The sequence below is a fragment of the Hipposideros armiger genome, unplaced genomic scaffold (assembly GCF_001890085.2).
Source record: "Hipposideros armiger isolate ML-2016 unplaced genomic scaffold, ASM189008v1 scaffold_997, whole genome shotgun sequence".
NCBI classification, from domain to species: Eukaryota; Metazoa; Chordata; class Mammalia; order Chiroptera; family Hipposideridae; genus Hipposideros; species Hipposideros armiger.
Genome location: NW_017732347.1, coordinates 386,967 through 396,833, shown reverse-complemented (window position 1 = coordinate 396,833; position 9,867 = coordinate 386,967). Strand labels below are relative to the sequence as shown.

The following is a 9,867-nucleotide window of genomic DNA, read 5'->3' as shown; positions in this document are numbered from 1 at the left end:
CTCTGCTTCTCTTTCCACTCTTTTTGTCTCTGCTTTGCTTCATTCTGAACTCATGCTCCCTTCATGTAGTAAACAAACAGCATGGCCGTCAACAGTCCCAGACCCGCACTCTCTCAGCTTAGCAAGCCCACTGGGGAGAGACGGATTTCTCTCAATAGCTATATATCAACCAAGGAAAAGACTCTAATGATTCTGCTTGCATTCCATCCCCATTTCTGAACCAGCCACGAGTACCAGAGTGATAGGATATGTGCCCACCCAGGGGCAGGATGAAGGGGCTCAAGCCTCACAACTGAGAGTCCCAAATAAGACCACGTGAAATGGGGGGAGGGGACATCCCCCAAAGTAATAGGGATGCTAGGCAGAGAAACGCAACATGGCTGCTGTGCCGTATGTGGCTTACGACTCATGTCCAACAATTGCCGAAGGAAATGAAAGGAGGAAGAAGGCATTTGGGTGGTGCAGACAGTAGCACTTAAACCAGCCTTCCCTGAAGGATGGGAAATAAGTGGCATAGATCATCAGAGAGAATCTCTGTGAGGACAAAGAACTGAGAAAGTGCAGGGTGTGTTCGAAACTACTAGTGACATGACTGCAATTAACCTCACATCTTTAAACTTTTTTATAGTGATGCATTTATGTTCATGTTTATCTTTCGTTTAGGCAACCGATACTGGTTTTCCGTTTTCATGCTAATAGAAAATTTCCGTTTAAAAATAACTTTAAGTAAAAAAGTAAGTTAGCTGAAAGAAAAATAATAAGCAAATAATAATAATACAGACTTAGGTAGCTGTGGACAAATTAATACATGTGTTATGCCAATCACTGAGGTACGAGAAATATTGGCTTACTATATAAACAGAACTTTCTCTCCCCACGGAGCAGTAAAAACCAGTAACTTCGATTGCTTGTCCATATGGTATGTCTGGCAAGCTAAACATTATGCCTCTCATTGTGTGAATGGCAAAGTGTCAGCCCAGGTCACCAAATAGATCTGTAATAAGATCCTAGAACCCCCAGCTTCTGACTGGCAACACCTATGCCCTAGACATAATTGTGTCTCATGGCAAAAGGGGAGAGCCAGCATTCCAGGACATTGGCCCACTGTATTACTCTGAGTTTCAGAGACACTCACACAAAGGGAGGGTTGATGTGAAAATTGCTCATCCCAGAGTTGGCCAGGCTGATTGTCCTTGAAAACAGAGGGACCTATTCTCCGTGGTCACCCAAGGCCAGCTGGCTCCAAGGAGTACCAGCCATCTCTCTGGGGCCAGAGTTTCCCCAGCTGATCTCCACATGTACCCACATGTAAAGTGGCAGCTGGGCCCTCAGTCGGATGACTGCTTGGTTTTACAATTAGCTACCAATTTCAGCCAGAGATAATCTAAGGATTCCTATTATTGTCCATCCACCTTTTCAATTATTTTCTCTAGGCCAAAGCAAGAAGACATCAGGGTTTTGACGTGGATCGAGATACCAAAAATCTGAACAAAGCCTGCAAAGGAATGGGTATGAAAGATATTTGGTTTGCTAACTTACTTTTGAAGTTGATTAAATTTGATCTCATATCTAACTTTCCCATGATCTTAGGAAGATGACCCCCAGTTATCTCGTGTCTTCCAAGCTAATCAAAGTTGATTATGTCTAAGGTTCTCTTTATAAAAGATCCCAAAGTTAAAATTGGATCCTATTGCCTTTCAGCATTCAATATAATAATCAGAAATGGGACATTATGACCTTTAATTTGACCTGGAGGTAGAAAAAGCTTATGAGAAGTATAGTTCATGCAATCCTAGTATCATCTAAACCCCTCTGATCCCTTTCATGGGGATCAGGTGGGAATCAGGTCTGATGAGAACTGGATTAGGGATCTGAGAGCTGCATCTAGAAGTTGATCAGGTGAACGTAAAACTGTGGTCAAGGTCAAGAATCAAGGGTCAAAACTGGAGAAGTTGTTTATATCCAGGCCTAAGGTTGAGTGCATGGCCAACAGTTGGAGACTAAGCAACAGATCAGGAGTAAGGTGACCCCAGTAACAATGTGGGACAAGGGAGAAAGCATCTAGGAATAAGGCCATGAAGAGAGGCTTTGGGACCCAAGGAAATGCCTAATGAACTAAGGTTCTCGTCCCAGAGTATGGGTTATAGTATATTCATGTAACCATCATCACTAATTTCAGAACATGCTCATCATCCCCACAAGGAACCCCACAACCATTCGCAGCCACTCCCCACTCTCCCCTCCCTTCAGCCTCAGGCAATCACTAATCTACTTCCTGTCTGTATGGATTTGCCTATTCTGGACATTTCATATAAATGAAATCATACAATATGTGACCTTTTGTGTCTGGCTTCTTTCACTTGGCATAACGTTCTGTAAAAACAAGTTCTAGGTTTTTACTTGAAAGTAAATTTGGGGAGATTTACTTTCCTAGGAACGGGTATTGTGGTAGAATAAATATAGTCATAAATTCTTTGTGTGACTCCAGAGGAAAGGACTGGGATCCATGGTAGAAATCTAATAAGACATAGTTTGTTTCAATATAAGGGACTATCTAGTATAGAATAGTCTGCCTTTGCCCAAGAAATGTTGGAGAAGTCCCAGGAGAGTCGGGGTTGGAGAAGATCGGGAAAGGAAGCGGTAGAAGGGATTTCTACATAGTAAGTATTCTGGAATAAATGAGAGAGAGAGTGAGAGACAGAGAGAGAGAGAGGGATGACAACTAGGTTGCTTGGTTTGGGGGCATCAGTGGAAAGCTCAGGAGAGAAGAGCTGTTCCTTGCTCATATCCTGACCTGGCCAGTCTTGGACAACAGCTGTCTGGAGACATGTTTAACAGGAAGTGGCAGGATGTTTATAGTTCTGATGTTTGCAGAGTGGCTGAGCCAGCCTCACAGGTGCACTTCCCTGCTGCCTCCCAAATGAGGTCCTGACACCTGGATGTGGGTTGGAAATGAGAGCTGAAGTGGGTGTAGGAATGATTCAGCCGCAGCGAAGGAGAAATCCCCGCGTTCTCAGCCACCATGCACGTTTAGTGCAGCAAGCACAGGTGGGGCACCTACTGAATGGCTTAAGTCCTGCAGTGTCCTCTCCCTGCTTTTGGATGTGGCTACAAGGTGGGACCACTCTCGTGCTGGTTACTCTTGTAGAGCACCTCCTATGTGCCAAGGGCTATGCTGGGTACTGACGACACATCACCTTGTGTAACCTTCCCAACAACCCTGAGAAGTTGTATTATAACAACCTCACAGATGAGAATGCCGAGGCTCAGAGGTTAAATATTTTGCCCAAGGCCAAAGAGTTATGAAATGAAAAGTGGGCAATCAGAAACTAGCGCCACCTTGGAAAGCTGTGATTTGGCTGAAGGTTTAGAATTGCAACCTCTCCTAATAAATGCAAGCCAAAGCAAAACTTGATCATTGGCAAAATGTGTCAGCGAAACCATGCACCCGTCTCAGTGATACACCATCCCTTCCACGGCCGGATGTCATTGTCTAGAGCCATGCAGTCCAATAGCTCACAAAGGTGAGCCATAGAAGACACTTTATACGTTTTTGAGAAACCAAACTTTAAAAGAAAAACGAAAACAGGTGAAATTAATGCTAATAGTATACTTTCGTTCATTTAATACTGTGTCAAAAATATCATTTCAACAGACAATCCATACAAAAATTAATGAGGTATTTGACATCCCTTTTTTTTCTCACATTAAGTCTTCAAAATATAGGTACCCTGCAGGTACAGAACATTTCAACTTGGATCAGCCACACGTCAAGTCCTCAGCAGCTGCATGCTATTCACTGCATTGGGCATAGCAGGTCTAGAGGTCCCATATATTCAAAAGATTACGTATACTTTCCACCCACTCACCTACCTACACAATTCAAAATAATATGAATTCTATACCATAAGACAATATCTGAGTTTTCCAAAGAGTAATAACATGAAGATTTCCCTGCTGTTTCTTTGGTGCCCCTGCTTTTCTGGGTCCTAAGTACCTGCCTGGTCTGGGTCTCGTGGTTAACCCACAACGGCCCTCTGTTCTCCCCCCAGAGCGGAACCTCTTTGTCAGGCCTTCCTCTCAGGGCCTTGTGCCCCCTGCTGCTCCATCCCAGCACAGCCCCTCTGAAGAGAATGCATGGACCCCAACATCCATTATCTTCTCTGAAATGTAAAAGGATGTTTGTCATTCTTCCTCCCAGAAACACAGAAACAGACGCTTAGAGAGAAAAGCTGTCTTGGAGGTTATCCAGTCCACAGCTTCGCAAACCTTACCGTGCATTTGAGTCCTCAGGGGCTGTGGGGAGTAGGTAGGGTCTGCGCGGGAGGTTCTGAGTGGTTTCTGAGATAAGTTCCCAGCTGATGCTGCTGCTGCAGGCCGTGGGACCATGCTTTGGGGAGCAAGATCTAGCGCATCTGAAATCCACAGAGACTAAGCTGTGCTGTTCAAGCCACACAAGAGCGGAGTCAGGCCTCGTGACCCTGCGCCCAGTGTTCTTTCCACTCCCCGTGGACGGGAGTGAACTTCAGGCCGAGCTGCTGCTCTGCCGCTGACGGGTGCCATGACCTCAGTTTTCTCATCTGCAAAATGGGGCTAATAATGTTTCCTCACAGGGAGGCGCTGAGGATAAAGCAGGCAGCACAGCGCCCAGCACCTCCCTGGCCCTCGCTATATGCTAATCTCTTGAACAATATGCTCAGATCCAAACTCCCCACAAAGCTCATTCGATCCATATGAGCAGTGAGTGGGTCCACCCCAAGTGGTCTTTGTTCTCCATGGCTGAGGGTGTACCAGGTGGAATGGTGTCCCCCCCCTCCCAAATACATGCCCCTGGAACTTGTGATGTGACCTTATTTGGGAAAAGTGTCCTTCCAGATGTAATTAAAGATCTTGAGATGAGATCATCCTGGATTACCTGGGCAGGCCCTAAATCCATTGACAGGTGTCCTTAGAAGAGAAGACACACAGGGAGAAGGCCATGAGAAGACAGGCAGAGATGGGGGTGATGCAGACAAACCAAGGAATGCTGGGGAGTGCAGGCAGCCTCCAAAAGACGGAAGTGGCAATGAACTGATTCTACCCTGAGCCTCTGGGGGCAGTGTGGCCCTGCTGACGCCATGATTGCAGACTTCTGGCCTCCAGAATTGTGAGGGAGTAAATGGCTGTTGTTTTAAGCCACCTAGTTCGTGGTCATTGTTACAGCAGCCTCAAGAGACTAACACAGTGGGCAAGTGGAAAATAATGACCCTCCCACACAGGCAAAATTCTCCCTCATTTGTTACTGCATCTTTGTTCCCTGCACCTCCGTTTCCAAAGGAGAAACTAAGGGACTGGGAAGCCCAGTGGTGTGAGCAGAAGAGACTGGCCCTCGGGCACCAGAAATGGGGCTGCAGCCCCCAGGCTCAGCGAGGCAGGCTGTGGCCGGCGTTTGGAGCCTCTGGGGAGAGCTGAGCCCCTGGCCCCTGGTTCACTGTGTGGAACCCTCATCTGGCACATGGGCCCCTGCTGTGAAGTGGAGGGTACTTCAACCCCAGTGGCCTCCATCCTGCTGAAACCCAGCTCAGTGTCTTCCCAGAAAATTGCTGGGAAAGCAAAACCCAGGAGGCCTGCGGCCCCCCCAAGGCTGATGGTCACCCCGTTCTGACCTCTGCCGTGTGATTACTCGACAGTGTCCCATGCATAGTCAGGGCTGAGGTTCCTTCTGTTCTCATATTTTAAAAAGCCTTTCCCAGAACCACTGGGGACTGGCCCCGGTGCCTCAAGCCATTGTAAATGTTTACAGGAAATTGTTCAGCAGCACAGACTGCTTATATGACATGCATATTGTGAAATGTAACATGAGGTCACTGTTCAGTAAATCGTTTCTTGGTTGGGTACTGTGAACGGCTCCCAGGAAAACCCTGCGACCTGGACTCAAAGAGCTTGAGCAAAATCTAGTTATTTCCACGCTGCCCCCTCCCCCACCTCCAGGCTGTCGCTGAGCCATCCCAACGACTGCTTTGCTTTCTGATCTCTCTTTTTAAAGCATTACAGGAAGGAAAGTCTAAAAAACATTATTATTTTTTTTAACTTGAACTCGATTTTCTTGAATTATCCAGATGCGAGTGGACTATGGCATCAGAACATTTCCTATGGTCCTGGGTTTCCTATGTGTCCCTGCTACCTTCAGCCCACCTGAGTAGCACATGCAGCTTAGAACAATGCAGAGACAAGGTTCAGTTATAATGCAGTGCAAACTTCTCCATTCATTCATTCATTCATTCATTCATTCATTCATATATGTATGCATGCATTTAAACATGCATTCATTCAGCAAGTCATCTGATAAATATTGAGAGACTTCTACGTGACGATAGCAGTGAGCAGAACCTTGCCCCCATGGAACTTGCAATGTGGCATGGCAGGACAGAGAAGGAGAACAAGCCATGTGAGAGTCACAGAGGTAGAAAAAGTACCTCATCCATCCCAGAATAGTTCAGAGAGTTAAGTACTAACGGAAGAGTGGGAGTGAGAGTGAGGACCACAGATAACGGTGTTCCAGGTAGAGGGAACAGCCCCTGCAGAGACCCAGCGGTAAGAAAGAAACTGCAAGTCATTCACAGAGTTGACGGAAAGGGGGCCTGGGAGAGGGTGAGTGGGGATGGATAAGACTTTGAGAGGCAAGTAGGAACTAATCCAAAAGGCTTTATATGCCCCTCTAAAGAGTTGAGGCTTTATTCTGGACTTGAAGGGGCCTGTATTGAAAGGTTGGGATACAGAAAGGTCATTCTGGGGACAGTGACTGCTGATTGGAAAAGGTGAGCGTAAGGCAGGGACCCCATGTGGGGGTCAGGAGTTCTGCTGAGTGATGTGACAGAGGTGAGGATGGAGAGAAATGGGTGATCTGAGAGAGATTATACTAAGGAGGTGAATTAGTGAGGTTTTCATGGTGACTAATTGGCTGAGACATGAGGGAAAAGACAGAGCCAGGAATGAGCCCCAGATTCCTGGCTGGCACAGCACAGACTGGGCCACCTGGGAGGCAGGCAGGCTCCTTGCAGGAATGACAGTGGTAAGGGGCCAGGCCTGAGATGTGTGTGTGTGGCGGGGGGTGGGGGGGACTTAGGCCTGCGCAGCAGCAACTCACATGGCAAGAAAGGGGAGTATTCAAGAGATTTTTAGGAGAAAAAGAAGAAATCCCTTTTGAAGTGAGATTTCTGGCACTCATAAATTAAAAGAAAATAATGTCACAAAGGAAGTAACCGGATACACATTACGTAGGTGAAGTCTGCAGGAGGAAATGAAGAGGAACGGCATCAATAACGGTGTTGGAACTGAACCAGAATGAGGCAGGCAATTAGCCCTTAACTAGTTTTACAAGTGAGCTCATCCTAGAACGTTCTGTTTCTCCAACTGGAATCAAACAACTAGATCTTCCCCAAATTGTAAAGGTGGAACTGATCTTGAAACTAAGTGAACACTCTACCACCATAGTCAATTTAAAACATTTGCATCACCTCAGAAAGAAACTGCCTACTCCTTAGCTATCATTCCCTTACCCACCCCATCCCCAGCCACCAATCTCTTGTCTGTCTGTCTATATTTCCCTTTTCTGGACTTTGATATGATGGACTCGTTTAATACGTGGTGGTCTGCGATTGGCTTCACTTAGCATAATGTTTTCAAGGTTCATTCATGTTGGGGCATTTCTTTTTTCTGGCCAAATAATGCTCCATTGGATGGATATATCGCATTTTGTTTGTCCTTTGTCCAGTGATGGGCATTCAGGTTGTTTCCACCTTTTTGCTGTTATGAATGATGCTGCAATGAACATTTATGTACCCGTTTTGTGTGGGCACTCGTTTCATTTCTCTTGGGTATATACCTAGGAGTGAAATTCAGGAACAGGCTATACTCCTTCCGCTTCTCACCACAGTGCCTAGCCCTGTGCTTCATGCAATGCGAGGCCTCCGTGGATATTTGTCAAGTGACTGAAAAGAATACAGTTCACCCCAAAACATTAAAGTAAAGGGTCCATGTAGGTTCCCCTGGAGCCACTGACCACCATCTTGGCTTCCTCAGACCTGACGAAAACAAACCTCCCTCTTGTTTCTGGCCACTCTCACTTTGTTTCTTTCTCCTGCACTCCAGGAACCGATGAAGCAACCATCATTGAAATCTTATCAAGCAGGACATCGAATGAGAGGCAACAAATAAAGCAAAAGTACAAGGCAACGTACGGCAAGGTGACTCCAAGGGTCCTGGCAAGCATGCACATGGCCTTGGCCATGGCGGTCTGTGCTTCCTGTACATTTCCCCAGGCAGTGGAGACCATCTGTACAGCTTTACTGAGTTAGCCCAAGAGGGGAAAATGGGATAACTATTTAAAACTTTAATTGACTTTAGAAAAACCAAAATTGCCTGTGAATTTAATAGCCTGTAGAATCAATACTCATTTTTAAAATTGACTTCATTTTTCTATTAGTCCTTCTATCATTTTTTTCTACTCCTTTGGACTAATTCCATGTATTAACTTACAGGTAGGCCTGTGATTTGAAAATCAGCTTTCACAGGCGGGTCTGTATATACGAATTCATTTATTCAGCTGTCTTCAAGAATAATATATTCTTCATAAGTAATTGTTACAGAAAACAAACAAAAAAAACCCAAAAACCTTCATTTCATTTAGCATCAACACCTTTTTTCTTTGTTTCTTTTCTTTCATTTTTGTTGTTGTTGTTATTGATGGTGTTATGTATAGAAATCTTTAAGTGCATTAGGCTTTCTATTTTCTTTATTAATATATAGTGACCACAATTTAATGTTTCCTGAACGTCCTTAGCATGATCAGTATGCAAAATGAATATTAATTACTGTGCTATGTTCTAATCCATATTTATAAAACCTTTACAGTTTCAATCACTCTATGCATAAATAGATACAGAGATGGAGTTTCTTACTTACTGGACATCGGGCAGGCAATCATCTCTTTAGGCCTCTGTCTCCTCACATATAGGAGAATGATAATTTACCTCCCTTCTCAGGTAGGATCAAGTAAGGCTAATGCCAGCACATTATCAGTAAAGGGAAGCTGTGCTAGGTATGCAAATTGGAAATAGGTTTCCAATTTGCAAAGAGTAAAAGTGGAGCTCGTCTGTTTATATGACTTACGCAAAATCACACACGTAGTAAGAAAAAGAACCAGGACTCACTCAAACCCAAGTCTCCTGACTGCAGGGCCAGTGTTCACTCCTAGAAAACCCATTGCCATGAGAAGAGCTATTTATTTACATGTCGGGTGGCCCAGATGGCGGTGCTTTTATAGTTCTGTTTCTCTCTTCACAATCAGGATTGTCAATGTCATTCGTTGATGACATTGATGAAAATAAGTGCATCTTCAGTTCAGCTGCACTGAATTGAATTGAATGATGTTGAACTTTCCTCCACATTAGTATGCCTCACTGTAGCAGCCTCTCGAGTGCTATGTCTACTTCCACCCTAGCAATAGGCAAGTCAGATACAGGTTTCTCTAGTTTCAGTGTGAAATAAAAGTTACTGGGTTGGAAGTGAGGGCTTTGGGCTCCGCTAAGGATAAAGTGGACGTGCCCCAGCACAAAACTTTGCAATACTAATGTCTGCTGATCATTTGCTCACTTTCCCGTTCTCAGCTATGTCCCAGGTGGCCGAGACTTGCCAGAGAGGTGAGCTAGAATCACAACAGCATGAAACTAGAAGATGTTAGAGACAAACAAGTCTAAGTCCTCAAGTCAACTAACTGAGTTCCAAAGAGAATACTCATCCCAAGGTGACACAGCTAAGCTAGCAGGAAAACCAGGACTGGAGCTCAGCTATCCTGAGCCGGCTTCTGTGTCCAAACAGAATGTCATC

General features: G+C 45.1%; 1 protein-coding gene across 1 annotated transcript in view; it reads left to right on the top strand.

The window, feature by feature from the left end:
• ANXA13 (annexin A13) overlaps window positions 1-9,867 on the top strand; it is a 45,207-nt gene that overhangs the window by 17,940 nt on the left and 17,400 nt on the right. The window contains exons 3-4 of the mRNA XM_019631388.1: window positions 1,434-1,509; window positions 8,131-8,273. Of these exons, the coding sequence (XP_019486933.1) occupies window positions 1,434-1,509; window positions 8,131-8,273 (219 nt within the window). The remainder of the gene's footprint in view (window positions 1-1,433; window positions 1,510-8,130; window positions 8,274-9,867) is intronic.